Source organism: Carcharhinus amblyrhynchos, chromosome 30 (genome assembly GCF_965287045.1).
Source record: "Carcharhinus amblyrhynchos chromosome 30, sCarAmb.v2.hapA, whole genome shotgun sequence".
NCBI classification, from domain to species: domain Eukaryota; kingdom Metazoa; phylum Chordata; class Chondrichthyes; order Carcharhiniformes; family Carcharhinidae; genus Carcharhinus; species Carcharhinus amblyrhynchos.
The window spans coordinates 16802662-16829863 of record NC_137353.1 but is presented as its reverse complement, the minus strand read 5'-3'; the positions used below and the strand labels follow the sequence as shown (position 1 = coordinate 16829863).

The window sequence follows — 27202 nt, the reverse complement described above, 5'->3', positions numbered from 1 at the left end:
CTTTTACCCATGTTAGAACATTTATTTGAGAATATTTCTATTTAAAATTCTAAAGCCTGTATATTACTGTGCAGGATATTAATGTATTAATGTTTTGATGACATTACTTGCCATGATTTCAACAAGGTATTAACCTGCTTACTTCAAGTGGCTTATTATCTCCATTAAGAACAGAAAAGTATCATCCACATTAATTAATTGTACACTAATATTGCACAGTAATTTTTAGGTTTAAATAGCTCTTTTTCTAATCCTTCAAGATCTCATTGTGCAAAAAAGACAATTCCACTTGCTTGAACTATGCCAAAAAACCAGCTGACAGTTTCCAGCCAGAACTCCACTATTAAAAAGATTGAGAGAATTTTAAAACAAACGTATTCTATCTTCCCATTACCCACAAGAACTATGTAAAAGAGTACTGAACACGTCGGATTGGTGGAAGTGGGGTGAGCATAGGGAGAAGGGAGGGGAGGGGTTCATAGAATCCCTGCAGGAGGCCATTTGGCCCATGAGTCTGCACCAACTCTGACAAAGCATCCCATCCAGGCCCAATTCCAGTAACCCCACATATTTACCCTACTAATCCTTCTAACCTATACATCTTTGGATTGTGGGAGGAAACTGGAGCACCCAGAGGAAACACAGACAAGTCACCCAAGGCTGAAATTGAATTGGGATTCTTGGCAACCACAGTGTTGCTATGCTGTCCTGTTTGATGTTCTATTGTGCAATGTTTGAATGGGATAGGCTCTTGCCCTTTCTCAAATGTTCTTATGAGTCCTTTTAACTGTGCGATACAATGCTAGATACGGATCTATCTTTGGCAAGATCCATGAACGGGAAGGGATTCATATTTTCCAGCCCTGAATGTCATCTTGCGCTCAAATACAATCCAAGTGTTTAGCTCTAGTGAAGGTGTAATAAAAACGTAGATAAAATTCTATTCTATTAAGACAGCTTTCTCCTCATCTGTTTACTGTAACTTCAGACAATAACCAGTTCTCCTGCTACTGACTGCTCCTGATATCCCAAGTGGCCATCATCATCTGTAAACCTGGACAGAACTGTTGGCAGGTTTAAGTGGGAACTCGCAGCCATGTGATTCAACGTCCGCATGATATTTACACAAATTGTAGTAACCTTACTGTTACATTGACTGAGTTCAGTCAATTTGGCTGGGAATATTTTGGCCTGTATTGGTTCAAAGCCCACCAGGCTACGAGAAATATTTGATTAATTTTCTGTTTGTATCTCCAATTTCTGTATAGTATTGTTTTGTCTGCACTTCCTCTTATTTTCTGCTCCACATTCTTTCCATCCTGATTGTGCTAACTCATTTTCCTACTTTTGTGTACTTCTTTTTGTTTGATTTTTTTTCATCTTTGAGATGTACTCTTGCATTAAAGAAATTATGTTAATGCGAGCTTTTCACTTTTTTTGTCCTTTTTATCTTCCTCCCCATTGTAATAGACACATTGTTAGCTGCCACAGGAAGTCAGCGCAAATGCACAGTCCTCAACAGGAAAGCAGAGGATTGGCAGTCAAATAGGAGGCAGAGAGTGGGGGTCAATGGGTGCTATTCGGATTGGCGGTTGGTGACTAGTGGAGTGCCCCAGGGGTCGGTGCTGGGGCCTCAGCTATTTATCATTTATATAGATGATCTGGAGGAGGGAACCGAGTGCAGGGTGTCGAGATTTGCTGATGACACCAAGATTGGTGGAACGGCAAATTGCGCAGAGGGTGTGGAGAGTCTGCAGAAGGATCTAGATAGGCTGGGCGAATGGGCCAGGAACTGGCAAATGGAATTTAATGTTGGCAAGTGCGAGGTGGTCGACTTTGGTAGGAATAAGGGTAGGAAGGACTATTATTTACGTGGCGAAAAACTGCAGCATGCGACGGTGCAGAGGGACCTCGGGGTCCTTGTGCATGAGTGGCAAAAACCCAGCCTGCAGGTGCAGCAGGTGGCCGGGAAGGCTAATGGGATGCTGGCCTTCATAGCGAGGGGGATTGAATATAAAAGTAGGGAGGTCTTGCTGCAGCTGTATAGGGCATTGGTGAGGCCGCAGCTGGAGTACTGTGTGCAGTTTTGGGCGCCGCACTTACGCAAGGATATTTTGGCCTTGGAGGGAGTGCAGAGGAGGTTTACTAGGCTGATACCGGAGTTGAGGGGGTTGAGCTATGAGGAGAGGCTGAATAAACTAGGCTTGTATTCGTTAGAGTTTAGAAGAATGAGGGGAGATCTCATTGAGACATATAAGATGATGAATGGGATGGATAGGATAGAGGTGGAGAGACTCTTCCCACTCAGAAAGGACAGTAGGACTAGGGGGCACAGCCTCAAGATAAAGGGGGGGCGGTTTAGAACGGAGTTGAGGAGGAACTTCTTCACTCAAAGGGTGGTGAATCTCTGGAATTCTCTGCCCGTTGAAGTGGTGGAGGCTGCCTCGCTAAATATTTTTAAGACACGGATTGATGGGTTTTTGATAAGCGAGGGGATTAAGGGTTATGGGGAGAGGGCGGGAAAGTGGAACTGAGCCACGACAGATCAGCCATGATCTTATTGAATGGCGGGGCAGGCTTGAAGGGCTAGATGGCCTACTCCTGCTCCTATTTCTTATGTTTAAAATCAAGGCTGAGGTCATGGGGAATGGAGACTAAATTCATACTTCCCATACTTGTCTTGTGTCATTACTATAAACTAATTTTCAAAATGACATCAAACTGGAAATGAGTTATTTTCCCATAGGATTTACTTTAGAAAAAGGACAGTTCATTGAATAGAATCATAAACATTGACAATATTACACACATAATAATGACTCTTCGCGATAAGGAAATCTTTTGGTCTATCACATATGTGCTGGCTCTTTGAAAGAGCAATCCCATTAGCCCCAATTGAGTTAACCTGGCTCCTACTGCTTATAAATTGAGTCCCTTGTTTTTCAAGAACCCAGAAATTTAGTTTAATTTTTATTTACAAACTTTTAAATGATGAATTGTAGTTTAAGTTGCTCTAACAATGCTAGTGGCAGCTTTCTATAATGTTGTGAGATGTGATACCCTGAGCTGATTGATGCCTACAAACCACTTGGTTGATCATAGCATGTAATTACCACAGGCCAATCCGAAAGCCATGAGGAATTCAACATCATTGTTTTTTTTTAAAAAAAGTGAGATGAGAATGAATGCTTTTCCCTCCTTCTCCTAGGTTGGTTTTTATCATTTTGCTCACTCGTTTGTCCGAGGGAATTGGAGAAATGAGCAGGAAAGCACCTTCTCACTTTTGGCAAAATCTTGTCATGACATTGACATCATCAACAGTTTGATGTTCGGAAAGAGGTGAAAAACAATTACAAAACCCTACATGTAATGGAAGGTGATATCTTTGACACTTACACTATTTGGTATACGAAAAATATCTTGAAGATCCCAGGTTCACTTTCAGATTTATGCTGAAGATAGTCTTCTTGCCCCACTGGGTTAGGAATTGTTTCTGATGCTGATCACTGTCAAATGACACCTGCTGGCAAATGCACATGGGTGAACTTTGTGAAAACAGGATTGAACTGAGCTGTGACACTGCTTGATAGAGCAGATTGCCAACAGTCACTGTACAGAGTGACACATGAACATTGACCAATTCCAGTAAATATTTTTTCAGGTGGGGATGATGGAGCAGGCCAAGATAATAGCTAAAGTACATAATGAGTGTGAAGAGAAACTGCTCTGTTCTTTTGTTCCCCATTGGTGAAAACAACAAACTCCTCATACTTGGTTTCATGAAAGTTGCAACAAAACCCATTAGTATGGCAAAGTTACATTTGTGTTCTGGAAGATGTTTAATTTGTCTCTTAACTAGCTGCTGGCTAGGTTCATTTAATACCATCAAGTAAGAACTTTTTTTTAAAGTTTATTTATTGGTGTTACATATATAACACCAATAAATAAATTAGCCTCGCAGGTGGAGGATGTGGTCAAGAAGGCGTATGGTGTACTGGCCTTCATTAATTAAGGAATTGAGGAGTCGGGAGGTAATGCTGCAACTTTATAAGACCCTTGTCAGACCCCACTTGGAGTACTGTGCGCAGTTCTGGTCACCTCACTATAGGAAGGATGTGGAAGCTATTGAGGGTGCAGAGGAGATGTACAAGGATGTTGCCTGGATTGGGAGGCATGCCTTATGAAGATAGGTTGAGGGAGCTAGGTCTCTTCTCCCTGGAGAGACGAAGGTTGGGAGACGACCTGATAGAGGTTTATAAAATGTTGAGAAGAATAGATAGGGTGGATTCTCGGAGGCTATTTCCCAGGGCTGAAAAGGTCGCTACGAGAGGACACAGGTTTAAGGTGCTGGGAAGCAAGTACGGAGGAGATGTCAGGGGTAAGTTTTTCACTCAGAGGGTGGTGAGTGAGTGGAATCGGCTGCCATCGGTGGTGGTAGAGGTGAACTCACTGAGGTCTTTTAAAAGACTTCTGGATGAGTACATGTGATTTAAATGGGATTGGGAGTTACAAATAGTTCTATGGCCTGGTAGGTATGGATATGATCGGTGCAACTTGTGGGCCGAAGGACCTGTTTGTGCTGTAGTGTTCTATGTTATATATCATAAAATCCCTACAGAAGGAGGTAATTCAGTCCATCGAGCCTGCATTGACAACAATCCCACTCACCACCCAACCCCTATCCCCATAACATTACATTTACCCAGCTAATCCCCCTAACCTACACATCTTGGGACACTAAGGGACAATTTAGCATGGCCAGTTAACCTAACTCGCACATCTTTGGACTATAGGCTTACATTAACACTGCAATAAAGTTATTGTGAAAATCCCCTTGTCACACACGGGTGCCTGTTCATGTACACTGAGGGAGAATTTAGCATGGCAAATGCACCTAACCCTCAGATCTTTCAGACTGAGGGGGGAAACCAGAGCACCTGGAGGAAACCCATGCAGACATGGGGAGAAAGTACAAATTTGGCACAGACAGTGAGCTGAGCTAGGAATCAAACCCAGGTCCCTGGCACTATGAGACAGGAATGCTAACCCCTGTGCCAATAACATATGTTATGATTTGATGGCAGCTGTTGTAATTTGTGTTTTTAAGGTGCTTTGTCATTTAGAACAGAGTCATTAGAACGGAGTTGAGGAGGAACTTCTTCACTCAAAGGGTGGTGAATCTCTGGAATTCTCTGCCTGTTGAAGTGGTGGAGGCTGCCTCGCTAAATATTTTTAAGATGCGGGTTGATAGGTTTTTGATAGGCAAGGGGATTAAGGGTTATGGGGAGAGGACGGGAATGTGGAACTGAGCCATGACAGATCAGCCATGATCTTATTGAATGGTGGGGCAGGCTCGAGGGGCTAGTGGCCTACTCCTGCTCCTATTTCTTATGTTCTTGTGTTCTTATTTGAGGACTACTTAAAATAGTTGTTTATCAGTTGTGAATCCCAATCCATTTGGCTCTAGTGCTGAAGGATTTGCTGTCTCCTGTTTGTGAATCCATTTCTACTGATATTTGAACTCCCCTGTCCTTGTGAGAAGGTCTAGCTAGTTGCCTTGTAGTTGAGCAGCAAGAGAAGAAACTAAGGTATAATTCTGCACTAAACCATTGTTAATTTAGCAGCCTTGTGTAACTGGCCAAAAGGAAAAGTGGTTATGGCAGCAATTGGGATAAGAGATTAAAGAGGAAGATTAGACTAGTAAAAGCAAACTACTTTTCCTTTATTTAGGTATTGCTTAATCTTTAGGGAGTGCACACATTCTAGACCTGCCTCTGAAATTAAGTACAATTTGCTCTCGGTTCCCAGTGGCTCTTTACATATTAGCTATAAAGAGCCCCAATCTGTACTATTTGCGCTGATCTCAGTCAAGGTAAATGCCCAACTGCAACTGGGTCATGGAGAAGGAAACAAGACAGTTGCTTAATTATCTGTGACAGGAGTTCCTGTTGCAACTCTTAATGCATACAAATATTCAGTCTAGGGTTGTCCATATTTTGTCACAGATTAGTACAAGATTATTTATTCTTGGGATGTGAGGGTCACCAGAAAGTCTAGCATTTATTGCCTATCCACAGTTGCCATTAGCAGATGGTGACCCTTCCCTGAGCAATTAATTTTTAGTAACAACTGATTAGTTTTCTAAAGCCACTTCAAAAAGGTCAACCACATTGATGTGGGACTGGGGTCATGTGTAGACCAGACTGGGTATAAGGGTGGCAGTGTTTCCCCAAAGGCATCAGTGAATAAATTGGATTTTTAGAATTAGTCCGACAGCTTCATTGTCACTTTACTGATACTGCCATATTGAGATTTTAAATTTGTTTATTTAGATAATCAGTTCAGACATCTGGATCATTAGTCGTGACATAATCACCATGTTACTATATTCCCATCAAGGCCACAAGCATGGCTGGCATGAAAAAACAATGTTGCATTGGTGCAGTAAGAAGCCAGTTGATCAGACATCTCATTTTCCTTTTAAGGTGCATCAAGATTTCATCATTTGGATCTCTCTCACACTTTACTAAAGACAACAAGGTTAGTTTTTAAAAAAATTATAACCAAGCTAACCCACAATTTCTAGACCAAAAGTCCCGTAAAAAAATCATGAAAATTTGCAGCATGGAAAGAAGCTATTTGGCTTCTGTATCTTCCTCTCCATCAAATATTCCTGCTATTAATAAAAGTATTATGTTGTTAAATATATCTCCTAGCATGAAGTGAAGTAATATAGACAAGAGGCTCTCAAGTTATTTCTTGGTATATGCAGATGTGGGCGATTTCTCAGGAATCATTCAGGCAATTAGGCCTGAGATTGAACTGTGGATTTATTGGTCATGTGCTCAGTTACTCACTGGATAATCTGAGTTGAGTATCAGCATTAAGATTTCTTGAAGACTGCTTTTAACATGCACAGTGTAGAATTTGTGCCTCAGTCAAAGTTCCTGATCCTGATCATTATGGAGTGATCTTTGGAAAGTACATCTATGGGAATGATAGTACAAAAGGGGATAAGGTTGGCTATAATGATTCTCCCCTCAGTTGATTGAACTGTAAGTATATTGTTTAGCATCACACATGCAGAAGGGCCAAGTGGGTAAAGTATCAGAAAGCTACTTGTATACATGTTACTTTATACAATCATAGTTCATAAATTTTGAAGGGAAGAAAATAGAGTTGAATAGACAATGATTTATATTAAAAAGATACAACTGAGTAGTTCTGTATACTTCACTGGTATTTTGAACTCAATGTCCCCCCTTGATCCTTGTTAACAAGCTTCAGTCCCCTCTTTGTCTGGAACCAGGTTATAAATGGGAACACAAAATGGAATGCACAAAGTGTAACTTAGCTGAAGTAATGAGGCCTGGCCAAAATCCAGAGGAAGCACCTCAATCCTCTAACTGTTTTTCCTACTTTCTTGCTGTGACTGCCAATTTAAATGATTCTCTAAATTGCAGTTCCACCACTTCGTGGCACCAAAACTTGATGGACCTTCTAATTTTAAAGTTTCACACAGTTCACGTTCAGAGTAATATCTGAATAGCCTGGATACATTATTTCTCAAAGAATAGAAAGTCAGATAAAAATTAGTAATCTGGTTAAACAGTCCATTCCAATTGTCCTATTTCATTTACCTAAAAACATAAGACCCAGAGAGTTCATCATAGAATCCCTACAGTGAAAAGGAAGCCATTCGGACCATCGAGCCTACACTGACCACAATCTCACCCAGGCCCTATCCCCGTAATCCCACATATTCACCCTGTTATCCCCCTGACATTAAGGGGCAATTTTAAGATGGTCAATCCACCTAACCCGCACATCTTTAGAATGTGGGAGAAAACTGGAGCATCCAGAGGAAACCCATTGCAAACTCCACACAGACAGTCAACCAAGGCTGGAATTGAACCCAAGTCCCTGGTGCTGTGAGGCAGCAGTGCAGACCACAGTGCCACCCTGCTGCCCTGCACATAACTGAGTTATGAAGACTAAGAAGTCCCTGGTTTAATTTCTCATATTTGCAAAGTCACTTGATCCCTGGTCTGGGGAAGATTTCCGTACCTGTTCCCTATTTATTTGCCCCTGCTTGAAGTGCACATCTGTGAACATAGAGTGAAATCATGATCAGGCTTAGCAGTGACATAAGGCAGTTGAACAGCCTGCCAACAAACAGTGACATTTCAACAATGAATAATAGCTACTTAGGCAAGCTACCAAATGCAAAACCTGTGACTGTGGAATTGTACTCCAGCAATCAGTCAATATCTGAAAGAGGAGAAAGAAGATCACTGAATGAAAAAACATAGAGTGATTGTACACATTTATTCAGCACAGTCACTTACAGAAAAGTGATAAAAGTTATAGTTAGGATAATATAACTTGATGGCTTGATGTAGGCAGAAGTACTAACCATAAACCATCAGTGCCAGTACAATATCTTTACTGTCTGTCACTTTACTCACCAATGAGACCATTTCAGATGAAGTTTAATAGTGAATTTTTAGGCCAATGACAATTTTTAGGTATCCAGTTCCAATTGTACCAGCTATCAAGGCAATTGACTTTTCTTTGCCATGTGTATATTGATAGGCTATTTGCCAAAAAGGCATCACCAAAAATCCCAATGCTGTTAGAGCAGCAATCCTGGCTTATTTCTTCCTGACCCATACTTGGTGGCACTGAAGCAATTTGCCATTAGATCCAGGATCAACCATCTGAGCACAGTAATGTATTTTCTAGTTGATATGGCTTAACTAAATGTTGTCTAGTACTGTATTGTCAAGTCTTTGTATCGGTGAAGACAATGGTAACTAAAAGGACTAACAATTTTCCTTTCTCTATCCAGCCTGAAGGTGCTGCTGACCGATGCTTGGATTGTGCTGTGGAAAAGCGCTGTCCGTACTCTGCCAAGAAACTTTATCTGGAAGGTGTCAAGAATGTGAGTAGATTTACAAACATTAGACTGAGCAGATACAGGATACTGAGCCACAACCCTGTTTAAGTTCCGCACATGCCTGTGGTGGAGGGGCTTGGGATATAAAGCAGAGCTTATAATCTTTCTGCAGACTACCCCATCTCCCCTTACCTTACCTTACTGATTTGGAGCCACCTCTTCCTCTTCAGCTGCCTTTTTACATAGGAAACATGGGGTTGGATTTTATTGCTCCCTGCTTTTTCCTGTTTTCAGCAGTGTGGGGGAGAAGGAGTCACGTTAATTCAAGGGGTGCACAACTGCTCACTTTTGAGCTGTCTGCCATTTAAAATAAATAGTTAAAGGTCAATTGGGCTTGTTACCAAGCTAATTAATCAGGATCTTAGGCTGCACATGTCTGAAAGAGGCTGGCATGTGCAACGGGGGAGATTAAGGCCAAACTCAAAAAAGGCAGAGGGGGAGGCACACATTTTGGGGGGGTGTCCTGTGAGTTCTCTCCCTCATACTTTATGACCTCCCCTCAAAAGCCCCTGCTCCATCCATCCCTGCCCCCTTCAGCTCTCTGATCCCTCCCCGCCCTGAAGGCCAAGGACTTAGCTGTCTCTGGCAGTGACTCCTGCTGCTCCTTTCCTGCTGTTCTCTGCAGTGCCCACTACTGAGCTGTGATGCTCCTGGAACTGCTGTAGTTGTCAATAGATCTGACTGGCCAACAGCTCTCGTGGTGGGATTTCCTAACCACTGAGCGGTGGCAGTCTCAGTGAGTTAGTTTCGCCTGCTGGCAGCATGTTATGTCTATGGGGTGGGCTTCTTCTAGGTGCATCAGGGGCTGACTGACTCCTGTAAAATCCAGCCCATGGTAGTTTATATTTAAAGTAATGTTCCTTTATCTGTGATCAGCTAACAAAGTACAGATGAAGGATAGAATGTATGACATCTTGATCTGTATGAACTCATTGTATCAAGCAATGTCTCTACTTAACAGGGAAGTATTGCAACATATATTAGGGATACTTTGTGCAGGATTATGTGGTTGGGATTTTATTTCACCGATGAAGTCACGATAAAGTTAAGGTACGGATCAGAAACCCCAATGTATATTGTGAAGCCCGACTAAACCCCAACAGTGTTTCTGTGTTGGCATTAGTGTGGGGATAAGGTGTTTCTCTTTTGGTGTGATTCTATTGACAAACTAGGAAGTTTTTTTACAAAACAAACTACTTAACAATAAGTTTAACTACAATGAATTAATTAGCTTAACTTTTATCAATTGAAATACTTAAAACATGATGATACAGTTCTATACAAATGCTAACCTATCTCTATTAGTTCCAATTCAGCAATATTCCTCTTATAGACTTAAATGCCTTTTCAAAATCAGTTAACACCACACAGGCTAATGCGCTTGTATTTGAGCTGCCAGTCTTCAAGCCTCCAGAACACCTCTGAGAGAAAGACACCTATTTCCCCTAGCAGGTGCTAAACAGCAGTGTCCAGAGAGAGAGGTGCCTCTTGCTTTCTTCAGAACCCAGCAGTAACTGCCTGCTTTTCCCTGTAAGCCTAGCTTCTACCCCCAACCACAAAATCTGTCAATCAACCTAATGAACGCCCCACTCTGAAGCTCCAGGGGAAAACTCAAATCAACAAAAATGCATTAACTCAGATTAAAACAAACATATTCCAAGCGAAAATCAATCATTACCTGCATTCCCAGCATGTGAACCGCTTGGTACCCAGTCACATTGGTGTAAAACAGAGCTGAATTTTGAGCATACTCCTAACAAGAAACATGATATAAATACAGTTTTTAAAGAAACAGTGTCATCATAATACCTCTCATTGGCAAAAAAGTGGTGACTGAGTTATGGTCAGATTCACCAGGGACAAATTATTGATCATTTTGTTTTTCCTTTTTCTCTCCTCTGAAGATGGTGATTACTGAATTGTGGTGAACACATTGGGCACAAATTGATTCTGTATACTTGACCCAATTGGCCATTCTTTACGTATGATTCTAGACAGACAGGACTAAATTCAGGCTTGGGTGACGAGCTTTGATGCGGGGAAGGCTGGGAAAAGTGGGGAGAGTTGGAGGGGGTGGGGCAGAGGCAATGTGTTGGGATCTATTCCTGCCACTGGGGAACTTTGCAGGGAAGCGCTGGAAACAGGATTAGCTTCCCACTCCACGAAGGTGACCAGACTGGCATTTTGTGCTGCCTGAATCCCTAACAATGCATGGAGCTTCCAGCTCATTCCATTGGAGCCCCAGTGGCGGGACTGTGATAGGAAAGCCTCCTCACATTGCCTCAACAATGATTCCTCCAAGCGGATTTCCCCTCCACTCCAAAGAGCCTAACAGTTTTGACCGTCCTAATTTTACTTATGCTTTGACACCAACCTTTTTGAAGCGTCTATATCATAGAAACCTAGACAGCTGTTAATAACAAGGCAGCACATGCAGAGGCAGCCAATTGGGAGGCCATTCCAGGAAGATTGTAGCTTTGGACTTGCTGTCGGCAAATCCGGATTCGGAGTCCCCATTTAGTCTCGATGGTGGGATCGGAAATCCATTGTAAAGTTCAGTCCTGACTACTGAGTGTTAGCAAGCTTTTCCATACCAATCAAGCCTCACAGATGAGCCTGAGACTTCCCACAGTTGATGTGTGTGCATCCAAGCTTTCAACAGGAATCATTGAATGTAATTAGGAGGCGGCTCCCAGGCTGATGTTCCTCTCCAGTCTAGACCATAGGGTCTGAGGCTACTTACATCCTCCAACACCCTCCTTGCTTAAATAACTAACTCACCACAGATCAAGAATCAAACATTTAGACTATCCTAGTCTATATGGTGTAGTGTCCACAAAGAAAATGAGAGAATTAATATCTACTGAATAGTTAATGTGCAATTGCCATAAATTGGAATAACTGCTGACCAAAACCTGTCCACAATCTTGATAAAGTTCCTTTTTATCAGCCTTTGGCTTCTTTAACTAGTGTAGCCTGCTATCTGAAACACTGCAACATGAGTAACTAACAGCAATGTGACAAAAGCACAGGAATAAATCTGTTACCATGGAGAAGGGCTTTGCCTTTGTCAGACTAATAGTATAAAGGTCATACAATTAAGGACTGCTTTGTTCAAAGTTTTTACAGGCTACCCAAATGTGGCCATCTGCTCGTTAAACTTGTGCGGGCCCCCTAATACTGCATGAATGACAAATGGACATTAAAAAAGGAACCTGAAAGGGAGAGCAAAAGGCCAGGGTTTGAACAGAGCAGCACAAAAGCCCTTGCCTTCTGCCAGGAGAGCAAGGGGATGCTCATCACGCAGCTGCTGAGCATGACCGATCTGTCTGTGCCAGTATAAGAGGACATCTGGTGAAGCTCAGGCGGTCGACAGCGAAGCCTATCTCTTTAGGACTGCATTGTAGCAGCCTGGCACTATCTCTACCAGGTGGAACACAGTATATAGATAAAGGGCAAACTTGATAGGGAAGAAAAGGCCAAAAGGAAACTGTATGATCCAATTAGCAAAGCTCCAAATATTGTTTAAACAGTTTTGTCCCCATGTGTCAGATAACATACTGTATTAAATCACTTTCAATAGAGGACCAGTGGCCCAGCCAGCTCGCTTTATTCAGCCTTTTCAATATTCACAACAAATAAAACACTACCTTATTTACGCTGGCAGTCAGCTTGGCAGCAGCAAGGGGTGAGTGAAGGGGAGCTGCATCTGTCTGAATCCAACCCCTTATAGTCAGTGCAAATGCATCAAATACTGCATTTCATACAAGGCAGTGCTAGCAAGATGAGCAACCTCATTAGAATATTTTGACTCCTGTTTTGCTAGGCAGGGCCTGGATTTTATTGCTTTGGTGAGGCTCCATCCATTCCACATGTTACAAAGTGGATTCTTTGGGAACTTGAAGGGTCACTCAAAAGGAGCCAATAAGTATTTTTAAGAAAACATGTTTTTGTTATGTTGTGTATCTTTCATTACATTTTGGCTCTAGACTATTTGGCTTTCTGTGCATCTAGTTTTCTTCATTAGTTTTGTTTTATGTTTGCTGTGGCTTAACACTTTTACGAAGAGATGACATTATTGAATGCAATGACTTCTTAAGATGCTTTGGCTATTCCAGTCACCACCCAGGGGCTTGCATCTGAAGCCATGGGAATCTTATATTCCCCACCTTTGCTTTGCAAGAATTTGCCTCAAGGTTGTGTCATCTGAGGTCCAATCTCCAAAACAACATCTGGATCAGGGATGCCTCGTCTGGCAGAAAAGCAAAGCTTTCTTGCACCACAAGCTACCGTATGAGGTGCATGTCATTTCAGGCAGTTTGCAGTGCACATATTTTGGGAAATAACGAATACTTGTTTTTCACTTTTCTCATGGGGTGGAGGCATTATCTAACAGGTTTGCATAGCTTTCATCAGAAGGCAGGGCTCCTTGATATACAAAGCATTGTAGATAACACCTATGTGGTCATCAGGGCTTTTCATATCATCTCCATGGCTTTTATGAGCAGAAGGCATTTACACCGGATTAACGCTTACATGGTGTGCGAACACTAGATCATCATTCATAGAATCATACAACGCAGAAGAGGCCCTTTGGCCCATTGAGTCTGCACTGGCACGCAAGAAACACCTCAATTCCCCCTTAATTCCATTTACCAACACTTGGCCCAAAGCCTTGAATGTTACAATGTGCCAAGTGCTCAAAAAGAAATAGGCCTGGGTGGAATTGTGGTCAGTACAGACTTGATGGACTAAGTGACCTCCTTCTGTACTGTAGGGATTCTATGACTCAATGGATTCTGTGATCCAGGTAATTTTTCAGGCAGCGTTTTGCAGACTGTCACCACCCTCTGGGTAAAAAGATTTTTCCTCACATACCTCCTGCCCCTCACTTTGAACCTATGTCCCCTCTTGACTGACCCTTCAACTCAGAGGAACAATTGCTCCTTATCCACTCTGTCCATGCCCCTCAAAATCTTGTACAACTCAATTAGGTCACTTCTCAGTGTTCTCTGCTCTAACGAAAACAACCCAAGCCTATCCAACCTCTCTTCGTAACTTAAATGTCCCATCCCAGGCAGGATCATGGTGAATATCCTTTGAGCACCCTCCAGTGCAATCACGTCCTTTCTATAATGTGGCGACCAGAACTGCACGCTACTAGCTGTGGCCTCACCAATATTTGATATACAATTCCAACATGATTTCCCTGCATTCGTAATCTATGCCTCAATTGATAAAGGCAAGTATCCCATATGCCTTTTTCATCACCCTACTAACATTCTGTTCGTCTTCAGAGATCTATGGACATATAGCCAAAGTCCCTTTGTTCCACAGACCTTCTTAGCGTCATACCGTTCATTGAATACTTCCTTGTCAAATTGCTCCTTTCCAAATGTATCACCTTACATTTTTCAGGGTTAAATTCCATCTGCCACTTATCTGCCCATTTGACCATTCCATTTATATCTTCATGTAGCCCTAGACACTCAGCCATGTCGTTAACCACTCGGCCAATCTTTGTGTCATCCGCAAACTTACTATTCCTACCCCCCACATAATCATCTATGTCGTTTATAGAAATGATGAATAATAGGGGACCCAACACAGGTTCTGTGGTACACCACTGGACACTAGCTTCCAGTCACTAAAGCAGCCTTCTGACATAACCCTCTGTCTTCTACAACTGAGCCAAATTTGAATCCACTTAATCAAATTACCCTGTATCCCGTGTGCTTCTTTACAAGTCTCCCATGTGAAGCCTTGTCATAGGCTTTGCTGAAATTCATATATCAACTGCACTACCCTCATTACACAACTGATCACCTCCTCAAAATATTCAAACAAATTTGTTAGGCATGACCTCCCTGTGATGAAGGCATGACTACCCCCGATCAAGCTTTGCCTCTCCAAATGGAGATAGATGCTTTCCTTCAGAAGTTTCTCCAATAGTTACCACTGATGTGAGATTCACCAGTCTGTAATTTCCTGGATTATCTCGACAACTCTTCTTAAATAGCAGAGCTGTTCTCCAGTCATCTGGTACCTAACCAATGGCCAGAGAGGAATTGACAATTTGGGTCAGAGCCCTGCAATCTCCTCCCTTATCTCCCACAGCAGCCTAGGGCACAATTCATCTGGACCTGGAGATTTATACATTAAGGGTGTCACAAGCTGCAATACCTTGTCTTTCCCTTTATCAATTTGCACAAGAAGCTTACAGTCTGTGTCCCTGAGTTCCATATGTTCTTCGTCACTCTCTTGGATTGAATTATTCATTCATCATTCCAGCAATATCCTCTGGTTCCACCCATGGATTGCTCTCTTAGTCCCTAATGGACCCTATTCTTTCTCTGGTTATCTTCTGCCCATTGATACACTTATAGAAAATCTTGGGATTTTCCCTACTTTTACCTGCCAGAGCTTTCTCATATCACAGCTTTGCTTTCCTAATTGCTTTCTTAAGCTCCATCTTGCACTTTCTGTGCTTCACTAATATCTCTGCTGATTTTTTTCCCCTTTTCAGGGTTAAAGCCTTTCTTTTCCTTCTCATCATATCCTGAATATCTCTGAACGTCCATGGTTCTCTGGACTTGTTAATCCATCCTATCGCCCTGGAGGGAACATGCCATGCTTGCACCCTCCATTTCTCTTTTGAATGTCACCCACTGCCCTTCTGTAGATTTCCCTCGTAGTTGCTGTTTCCAGTCTACCTTGGCCAGATCCTGCCTTATTTTACTAAACTCTGCTCTCCTCCAATCCAAAACCTTTTTTTTGCAACTTGTCTATTTCCTTGTCCATAATGAGCTTAAATTGTACCACATTGTGATTGTTATCACTAAAATGTTCCCCCATCATCACCTCAACCCCAGCTGTCTGGCTTCATTCCCCATAATTTGGTCCAGCAGAGCTCCTCCCCTTGTTGGACCCTCTACGTATTGATCTAAAATTCTACTCCATCCAATGTACATCATTGGGTGTACATATCAGGAAAAATTGACAAACGGTGTTTCTTTTCTCTTGAAAAAAGAAGGCTGAGGAGTAACCTATTCGAAATATTTAAATTGAGAAAGGTTTTGAAAGAGTGGACATGGAGCAAATACTTCCTGTTGTAAGAAATTAGATGTTATCAATCTAAGATTGTCACCAAAAAATCCCATGGGAAATTCAGAAGAAGCCTCTTTACCTAAAGAGTGGTGAGAACTCACCAGCACAAAGAGTGAATGAAGCAAGTAGTATGGATACATTTAAGGTGAAGCTCAACAAGTGTATCAGCGAGAAAGGAATAGATGATTACAATAGTAGATTTCAATGAGAAAAGATTGGAGGAGATTAGTGTGGAGCATTAATGCCAGCATGGACTTGTTGGGCTTGTTACAAACCAGAGAGGGGTTAATTTAAACAGCCTTGATTTCTCCTCTTACCACCCATCTGTAAACAGAAAGGCGTTTGGATTTGCCTCCGCCCTAATCAGCAGTGGTGTGTTTCCCAACCTCTCATTTCTGGTGTGATCCAATTTTTTATAAATAACCCCACAGCAAACTTGAGAAAGGATGAACTTAGAGGGTTAGTTTATTTGCATGCACTCAAAACACATGAGGGGCGTGTCATCATATGCACTTTTACAATAAAGAGGGATAGAGAAAGAAATACTTACAGGAAAAGACCCCAGAGAAAATAATTATTATTTCACGTGTCCAGAATCAAAGTCACAGAAACTGAGAGACTAAATGGAATCTGGATTATTCACAAAAATGCTGTAGATGAAGCTGGGCTTTGATACCTAAAAAGAACTCCTTTTCTGTGCTGCTTGGAAGATGGAAAAAGGCAGAGATTTGAAGCTCCACAATACAATATTACAGATTCCACCAACTATTGGGGTCATGTTACATGACTCTCACCTACATTTTGGCTTTGATAAAGGATGTGTAAAGGGTGGTTATGATCTCTTCAGAGATATCAAGGTATCAATTCCTGCAAAACTGTCGCTCTCATTGTTCAACGGTCACAGAATGACATAACTTCAAGATTTTAAAAATAATTTTTGCCAGTGTGTAAAGTAGCCGTGACGAGATATCCATATAAGTGGATCACTATGGTTTGACACCATAGCATCTGTTGGCTGATCTTCTGCTGTCACACCCACCTTCAAGGAAAAATTATCCTTCAGCATCAACATTGGCACAGTGTGCGCAAAAAGGCAGTAGCTGTGTACAGTACTTGAAATGGCATATCCCAGAGCAAGAGGTTGCTGCACAAGAGCAGTGAGAAAATTAACCTTTCTTCTGATAATAGCACATATCTCACTCATTTACAATCATTTAAGAGGGACCTAGATAATATCAGTGGCTCCGTTGCAGCATTTCTCCATTCAGCTGGATCTTGTACCTTTTTTGTAATTCTCTGAAAGTGGACATTACTACATGGTTATGTTTATTGTCAATATGTAGTTTCTCTGAACCATTGCTACCACCATACAGGATTGTTACAGTGCATCCTGTAAATCATACGTACCAGATTTACGGTGTGCAGTAGATAAAGAAAACTGCTGCGCTGTGGATATTGTCAAGCTTCTTGAATGTTGTTGAAGTTTCACACATCTAATCGAATGGTGAGTTTTCCATCAAACCTTGAGGGATCAGAAGTTGAGCCAGTTTTTGCAGGGTACCAACCTCTGACCTCCTTTTGTAGTTGCAGTGTTCATGCATTTAAGCTTTGAGTCAATGGTAATCTCTAATTCATAATAGGGAAATGCAATAGCAGTGCTGTTATAGGCAGGAGGAAATGTTTGTTAAGGGTTCTGCTTGTTTTTGTTTTCTTGAGCAGGGTAAAAAAGGTTGGCCTATTTCGGTGATCTGTGAAGAGTCCACTGTTGACATTGAATCAGTTACGAAGGCACTTCGTGAAGGTCCATATGGGAGATGTGTTTATGAATGTGATAATGATGTTGTTACCCATCAGGTAATTACATTCATGAATTCTTATTAAGTGCTAATTTTACTTGTATTTAAAAATAAGTAGTACAATAACATAAGCTGTAGCAAAATACCTATGAATGCTCTTTCTGTGCATTTTATAGTGCATTAACACTTGGAATTGTAGAAATTTCAACAGTCGATTCCACCTGTACCAGTCCTGGTTCCAAGCTGGAGCAAACTATTCTAAGCCTACTTTTCTCTTTATCCTTTAATATTTTACTTCAAATATTTTATATAATTCCATTTTGAATAATTTTGATTTATTCATCTTCAATATCTTTAGCTTCAATCATAGGAATGCAATTCATTAATTTCTCTGCACTGAGTTTAGCATGATTTATTGTACAGTATAATGTAGATGCCATCATGTAAATTTGTATAATAAATTATTCCATCATGTTAATTATTGTTTGTCAGCGTTTTGTAATATGAATAGGGGTATCAGACATTTCGGAAGGATAGACAGGAAGGAAAAGGAGGCGGGGTAGCTCTGTTAATTAAGGATAACATCAGAGCAGTAGTAAGAGACGATATAGGCTCTAAGGTGCAAAATGTGGAATCAGTGGGGGTGGAGATAAGGAATAGTAAGGTGAAAAAGTCACTGGTGGTCATGGTCTATAGGCCCCCAAATAATAACTTTGAGGTGGGGTGGGCTATAAGCAAGTAAATAACAGATGCGTGTAAAAACGGAACAGCAATAACCATGGGGGATATTAACCTATATATTGATTGGTTGACTCAAGTTGGATGCGGTGGACTTGAGGAAGAGGTCTTAGAATGCTCTCGGGATAGTTTCCTCGAACAGTATGTTGTAGAACCTACGAGGGAGCGAGCTATCTTGGATCTGGTCCTGTGTAATGAGACAGGTAAAATTAATGATCTTCTTGTGAGGGATCCTCTTGGAATGAGTGATCACAATATGGTTCAATTTCTAATACAAATGGAGGTTGAGAAAGTAGGGTCCCAAACCAGCGTCCTCTGCTTGAACAAAGGGGAGTACGATAGGATGAGGGCGGAGTTGGCTAACGTGGACTGGGAGTGCAGACTAGCTGGTGGGACAGCTGAGGAACAGTGGAGGATTTTTAAGGAGATTTTTCTCAGTACTCAGCAAAAATATAAGAACATAAGAAATAGGAGCAGGAGTAGGCCATCTAGCCCTTCGAGCCTGCCCCGCCATTCAGTAAGATCATGGCTGATCTGTCGTGGCTCAGTTCCACTTTCCCGCCCTCTCCCCATAACCCTTAATCCCCTCGCTTATCAAAAACCCATCAACCCGCGTCTTAAAAATATTTAGCGAGGCAGCCTCCACCACTTCAACGGGCAGAGAATTCCAGAGATTCACCACCCTTTGAGTGAAGAAGTTCCTCCTCAACTCCGTTCTAAACCGCCCCCCCTTTATCTTGAGGCTGTGCCCCCTAGTCCTACTGTCCTTTCTGAGTGGGAAGAGTCTCTCCACCTCTATCCTATCCATCCCATTCATCATCTTGTATGTCTCAACGAGATCTCCCCTCATTCTTCTAAACTCTAACGAGTACAAGCCTAGTTTATTCAGCCTCTCCTCATAGCTCAACCCCCTCAACTCCGGTATCAGCCTAGTAAACCTCCTCTGCACTCCCTCCAAGGCCAAAATATCCTTGCATAAGTGCGGCGACCAAAACTGCACACAGTACTCCAGCTGCGGCCTCGCCAATGCCCTATACAGCTGCAGCAAGACCTCCCTACTTTTATATTCAATCCCCCTCACTATGAAGGCCAGCATCCCATTCGCCTTCCTGACCACCTGCTGCACCTGCAGGCTGGGTTTTTGCCACACATGCACAAGGACCCCGAGGTCCCTCTGCACCGTCGCCTGCTGCAGTTTTTCGCCACGTAAGTAATAGTCCTTCCTACCATTATTCCTACCAAAGTTGACCACCTCGCACTTGCCAACATTAAATTCCATTTGCCAGTTCCTGGCCCATTCGCCCAGCCTATCTAGATCCTTCTGCAGACTCTCCACACCCTCCGTACAATTTGCCGTTCTACCAATCTTGGTGTCATCAGCAAATTTCGACACCCTACACTCGGTTCCCTCCTCCAGATCATCTATATAAATGGTAAATAGCTGAGGCCCCAGCACCGACCCCTGGGGCACTCCACTAGTCACCAACCGCCAATCCGAATAGCACCCATTAACCCCGACTCTCTGCCTCCTATTTGACAACCAATCCTCTATCCATGCTAACACCCTACCCCCAACTCCATGCCCCCTTACCTTCTGCAATAACCTCTTGTGAGGTACCTTGTCAAACGCCTTCTGAAAATCAAGAAAGACCACATCCACCGGCTCTCCTTTATCCACCGCCCTAGACACATCCTCACAGAACTCCAATAAATTTGTCAGACACGACTTCCCTTAACGAAACTGTGCTGCGTCTGCTCTATCAAGCAATTCCCCTCAAGATGCCTCGCTATTTCCTCCTTGATGACGGATTCTAACATTTTACCTACAACAGACGTTAAACTAACCGGCCTATAATTCCCTGCCTTTTGCCTGCCACCCTTCTTAAACAACGGCGTAACATTAGCCGTTTTCCAATCTTTCGGCACTTCCCCGGAATCCAGCGACGTTTGGAAAATAACCACCAAGGCATCCACTATCACCTCCGCCACTTCTTTCAGAACCCTCGGATGCATTCCATCCGGTCCTGGGGACTTGTCCACAATTAGTCCCTCCAGTCTGTCGGGCACCGCCTCCCTAGTAACAATAATGTCATTGAGACCCTCCAGTCCTACCACCTTTCCATCGCTAACACCCGGCAAATTATTCACGTCCTCCTCCGTGAAGACCGAAACAAAAAAGCTATTCAAGACCTCAGCCATTTCCCCATCCCCTACCACTAAGTCCCCCCTCTCATCCTCTAAGGGTCCAACGTTCACCCTAGCCAGCCTCTTCCTCTTCCTTTTTATATATTTATAAAAACTCTTGCTATCCTTTTTTATATTAAGCGCTAGCCCAGCTTCATAGTTTCTCCTACCCTTCTTTATCAACTTCTTTGTCAATCTTTGTTGACATTTAAACCTCTCCCAATCCTCTTCTCGCCCACTACTCTTAGCTACTCTAAACGCCTCCGCTTTTAATTTAACACTTTCCTTCACCTCCTTCGTTATCCACGGCTTATTACCTCTCCTCCTATGGTCCTTTTTAACCATCGGAATAAATTTCTGCTGAGCACCAAGAAAGATCTCCTTAAAGATCCTCCACTGCTCCTCAGCAGACCTACCTTCCAACACACTCCCCCAGTCAACATTCGCCAATTCTTCTCTCATCCTACCATACTCCCCTCTGTTCAAACAAAGGACGCGTGTCCGGGAACACACTTTCTCCTCCTCCATCTGCACCAGAAACTCCGCCATACAATGATCACTCTCCCCAAGAGGATCCTTCACCACAAGGTCCCTAATTCTACCCGCCTCATTACATAACACCAGATCCAAGATAGTTCGCTCCCTCGTCAGGACACCTGGAAAAGAATGATTCAATCAAGCAGATGCCGCATGGATTCATGAAGGGAAAATCATGTTTGTCAAATTTACTGGATTTTTATGAAGATGTAACGAGTGAGGTTGACAGAAGGGAACCGGTGGATGTGGTGTTTTTAGATTTCCAGAAGGCGTTTGATAAGGTGCCTCACAAAAGGTTGCTCCATAAGATTAAGGTACACAGAATTGGGGTAAAGTGTTAGCGTGGATTGAGGATTGGCTACCTAACAGAAAACAGAGGGTTGGAATAAACGGGTGCTTTTCTGGTTGGCAGTTGGTGACTAGTGGTGTGCCGCAGAGATCGGTGCTGGGGCCTCAACTGTTTACCGTATACATTGACGATCTGGAGGAGGGGACCGAGTGTAGGGTAACAAAGTTTGCGGATGACACAAAGAAAGGAAATTGCGTGGAGGATGCAGGAAGTCTGCAGAGAGATTTGGATAGGCTAAGTGAGTGGGCGAGGATCAGGCAGATGGAGTATAACGTTGGCAAGTGTGAGGTTATCCACTTTAGAAGGAATAACAGTAAAATGGACTATTATTTAAATGGTGAAAAATTACAACGTGCTACTGTGCAGAGGGAGCTGGGGGTCCTTGTGCATGAATCGCAAAAACTCAGTTTGCAAGTGCAGCAGGTGATTAAGAAGGCAAATGGAATGTTGGCCTTTATCGCGAGAGGGATGAAGTATAAAAGGAGGGAGGTCTTGCTGCAATTGTACAAGGTACTCTGGTGAGGCTGCACCAAGAGTACTGTGTGCGATTTTGGTCCCCGTATTTGTGAAAGGATATATTGGCTTTGGAGGGAGTGCAGAGAAGGTTCACCAGGTTGATTCCGGAGATGAGGGGGTTAGCTTATGAGGAGAGATTGAGTAGACTGGGCCTGTACTTATTGGAGTTTAGAAGGCTGAGGGGAGATCTTATAGAGACATATAAGATATTGAAGGGGCTAGACAGGGTAGAAGCAGAGAGATTATTTCCACTTAGAATGGAAACAAGAACTAGAGGGCACAGCCTCAAAATAAATAGGAGTCAATTTAGAACAGAGTTGAGGAGGAACTTCTTCTCCCAGAGGGTAGTGAATCATTGGAATTCTCTGCCCATAGAAGCAGTGGAGGCTACATCGTTAAATGTGTTTAAGTCACAGGTAGATAGATTTTTGACCAATAAGGGAATTAAGGGTTATGGGGAGCAGGCGGGTAAGTGGAACTGAACCATTATCAGATCAGCCATGATCTTATTGAATGGTGGGGCAGGCTTGAGGGGTTGTTCCTGCTCCTTTTTCTTATGTTTTTATGTTCTTAATAAGTACATATTTTGAGGCACAGGTACTGCTGGAAAGAACTAAAATCTAGTTACAGGCTGGAAACTACATTAATCCCTTTTTGAAACTTGGAGATTTCTTAAGTTCTCACTAAGTAAATCTTTAACAGGTTGTCAACATGGAGTTTGAGGAAGGAGTAACAGCAGCTTTTACCATGGTGGCCTTCACTGAAAAGCTGGCATCTCGGAAGATAACAATTTATGGAACAGAGGTAGGAGAGAAGCAAAAGGAGACTGGATGGCTTTTCCTGGGATGCGTTATTTTGTATTCTGTGCTATAACATGATGAATTGCAGGATAGTGTTAAGTGGATTTGACTCCTGGGTAGCAGACCAGAGGAGTATGTCAACTAAACGCCTATCTAAGTGGTGGAGAGACAGTCATGATTTGGAGTCAGCAGCCTCATTTCACTGTGGCACAAGAACTTCAGATCCCAAATGGGCATTTCCCACCATTATCTTTAATCTTCAGCATAAACAACCCAACCTCTGGTAAACCTATGGTATCACAGCTGCATAGAAATATTGGTCTATAAACTTATGTTGGACCCAGTGCCTCTTATTGTATAAACTAAAGATAAGAGCTGTTCCTGCATGTTTTCACTGCTCTGAATTAGTGGGATACAAATTGGATTTTACGAGCATAAAATTCATACAACAAAGGCCAATATTGGGGACCAACAACTTTTGCTCGAATCATACCTGCTAGATCTGACATAATATTCAGTTAGGCCATTTTTCAAATATTGGTACTGGCTGTATGAAACAAATGTTCCCTCAGTTAATATGTAAATGACCTAATGCCTGTTCTAGCCCCCCACTGTGATGAGTAGTGGCTGCCAACAAAAAGTAAGTTTAAAAAACGTTCTTCTTTAAACATCCTTTGAATCAGGAGGAGCTGAAATATTCCCTCAACACCAGTATCCTGATGTCCTCCCTGTAACGTTGCCATTCCACTGTCCCCCATCCCAGGATTCACCTTCAGACAGCTGGCAATTAGTTTAGTAGCATAAGATTCACCTTTTTCAAATGGGCAAGTTGCCTGTGGAGATATGTCAGGTACTGGTATTGTTAAACAGGCTCAAGATGCAAGTCTGGTCCAATCTTGAGCTGATCTCAGGCCTCCCAGTTGGAGCATGTGCACATTGGGTGGTACCCATTTCAGTGGTTATGTTACTGGGCTAGTATTCCAGAAACCATGAGCGGGATTTTACGGCCTCGCTCTGGCAAGACCGGAAGTTCCCACAGAGAATTTCCATTGTCGGACCCCTGCCTGTGTTGATTCTATAGCAGGCAAAGTGGTAGAGTTTCGGCCCATGAGTTTAAAATCTCTGCACGTCAGTTGTGAAGTTCAAATTTGATTAAAATACATTTGGAATAAAAAGTTAGTATTATTGGTAACCATTAAATTACCACATTGTCATAAAAGCACATCTGGCTCAATAATGATCTTTTAAGAAAACAAGTCTGCTGTCTTTATCTGGTCTTGTCAAATCCAATTCCAAACCTACAGCTATGTAATTGGGTAATGACTGCCATCTGAAATGGCCTAATAAATCAGAAATGTCCACATCCCATGAATGAGTATTAAAGAATTCTTCTCTTGTTTAATACATTAGTGCTGCATTAAGTGTGCATTATTTTTCCACAGGTATTAACCCTTTTAAAACAAACAAGCTAACACTTGCAAATAAAGAGCATACAGGAATGTAGTATGAGCACCTTGAATTTGATGAGCAAAGTTTACTAATCAGAAATTCTACCTATAGTTCCTTCAACATTTTGCTTGCTCGGTTTTGAGACAAAACATTGCACATATTGAATGAAAGACAAGATCATACAGGAGCTATGCTGAGATGTAACCATGTAATGTGGTGTCTGATTGCACTTAGTTGTTTTTAGAGGTTTTCTTTGTGTAGTTTTGAAGTTAGCAACAGGTGGTTTCTTTGTCTTACCTGTGTAGTGTCAGGTTGCACTAGGCGTTGTTTCATTGGTTATGTGAATGGAGTGCTTATTGGTGAGACATGGCTTAATGGGCTACGTGTCAGATGTTCATTTGAGCTGTCATTGTTCTGTTTTTTCATGCTGGCTTTACTGTATACCTTTTGTCAGTTGCTTGCTTTTAAGCATTTGGTTTTATTAAAATTTCATTCAGTGAATGTTTGACATGAAATTTCATGCAATTACAGCCTTTTTCACACATGGTGAAGCTGGTATGCTAACACCAACATGCACCTTTATACTCATTAAAAACTTTGCCTTGAATACAGTAGACATATTTTTGTCTATAATATCACTGAGTTTTTTTTCCAATTTTCTTCCTCTCTTGAAGGTGTTGAACCTGCTGCAATACGATTCTTCAAATACCAACCTTACCTACATTTTTTCCATCTGTTAGGTGGGAGAGCAAGTCACGCAACTGTAGCATTAAAGAGGCATCACAATCAAATCCAATATTTGTTAGAATATAACCCGTGACAACTTTGGATTGGATGTAATGTGATCAATGGGAACAGATGTGAGGGTCAGCTGACCTAGTAAACCATGGAACTGATTACAGAGTGATATAATAGTCAGCTGACCAGCTGATTCACCATAAATAAGGAACTGTGTAGAATTGTGGGGAGCTTGGTGTGACCTAGGGTGAGGCCCCAAGTTTGGAATAATGATGTTTCTTCATTAAACCCTTCCTTTGATGTATAAGTTGGAGCAAGTTTTATTGTATTTTCATTAGCTGCATTTTGAAGAGTCCCTTATGAAGAAACAATACTGGCTTCATTTAATGTCACATATGTTATAGCAGAAATCGTTAGGTGATCACCAGCAGTGGTTGCACAGTGTGTAGCTCTATTTACAGTTCTTCAAATAATAAAGCCATCCATGCATCCCAAAAGATTTGAGTGACATCCAGACTTGATTTGAGAAGTGGCAAGTAACATACGTGCCACAAAAGACTCGCCCCAATAAGAGAGTGTAGCCAACTCCCCTTGAAATTCAATGGCCTTGCCTTTGCTGAGTCTCCCACTATCCAGTCCGCACTGAGTAGAAACTGAACTGAACCAGCCATTTAGTTTGTGTGGCTACAGGAACAGATCAGAGGCTAGGTATTCTGCAGCAAGTAACTTGCCTCCTGATTTTCCAGAGTTTCTCTACCATCTGCAACACACAAATCATGGGTGTGGTTGAACACTCCAATATTCTGAATAATTGCAATTGTTACAACACTCTTGAAATTCATTGCCATCCAAGATGAAGCAGCGTTCTAGATTGGCACCTCACCTGCATACCTAAATAACCAATCTGTTCGCTAACAGCTAGTCCTTCACTAGCTTGAAGGACAAGGGCAGTGGGTGCATGGGATCATCATCATCTCAAAGTTTTGCTTTAAGTTGCATGTCATTCTGACTTGCTCATATTTCATAATTCCTTAATTGTCACTGTCTCAAAAACATAGCAGTTCCTACCTCAGTGTATTGTAAGAATGGGAGCTTCACCGTATGGACTGCAGCAGTTCAAGAATGATACCTACTGTTTAAGGGCAGCTAAGGACGAGTTGTGAATGGCTAACTTGCCAGCGATGCCAATAATGTAGGATTGAATGATTTACTTCAAGATGTTTCTGTCCACAGAAAGTGCAACCTGGGTGATCATGGTCGGCAAACAGAATTCTAAAGCTTGTAGGTGGGTTGGAAAAAACAAGAAAGCCAGTGTGAATAAAGTAGGAACTTCTCTAATCCGCATCTCAACTGCTGCTTCACCTATTGCAGAGCAAGCAAAAGCTTAAACACAAAAATAGAATCTGTAGAATACCTACAGTGCAGAAGGAGATTCTCTCAATAGAGCATCTTACCCAGGCCGTATCCCCATAACCCATGTATTTACTTCACTAATCCCTCTAACCTATATATCTTTGGACACTAAGGGCCAAAATATCACGGCAAATCCTTCTAACCTGCACAACTTTGGAGTGTGGGAGGAAACTGGAGCACCTAGAGGAACTCACGCAGACATGGGGAGAACATGCAAACTCCACACAGACAGTGAGCCGAGAGTTGAATTGAACCTAGGTTCCTGGCGTTGTGACGCAGCAGTGCCAACTGCTGCACTGTCCTGGGAAGGCCTATCACATGACTGTCGCCCAGTAATTCAAACAAAGCTATTACTAATGCAATCCCCATTGTAACCTAATCAATTAATGGTTCGTATCTGGGAATTTTCTGTCTCAACCAGATTGTTCAAATGATTGGGTTGAAAGCATATTCCCGTTGTAGCTTGGTGAGTTCATGTGGCACAGTGGTTAGCCCTGCTGCCTCACAGAGTTAGGGGCCCAGATTCGATTCTGACCTTCGGTTACTTGTGTGTAGTTTGCACATTCTCCCCGTGTTGCATGAGTTTCCTCCGGGTACTCCAGTTTTCTCCCGTTAT

The 27202-nt window shown here is 42.3% G+C and overlaps 1 protein-coding gene across 6 annotated transcripts in view; it reads left to right on the top strand.

Moving 5' to 3' along the window:
• LOC145360108 (putative oxidoreductase YteT) overlaps positions 1-27202 on the top strand; it is a 264299-nt gene that overhangs the window by 114054 nt on the left and 123043 nt on the right. For 5 of the 6 annotated variants that reach the window (XR_013889666.1, XM_080215071.1, XM_080215072.1 and 2 more), the window contains 5 exons: positions 3209-3339; positions 6486-6540; positions 8852-8944; positions 17786-17920; positions 22889-22990. Coding sequence is in view for 5 of the 6 variants with exons in the window: in XM_080215071.1 (XP_080071197.1) it covers positions 3209-3339; positions 6486-6540; positions 8852-8944; positions 17786-17920; positions 22889-22990 (516 nt within the window). In the remaining variant the exon portion in view is untranslated. The remainder of the gene's footprint in view (positions 1-3208; positions 3340-6485; positions 6541-8851; positions 8945-17785; positions 17921-22888; positions 22991-27202) is intronic. The other variant, XM_080215075.1, reaches the window with a different exon arrangement.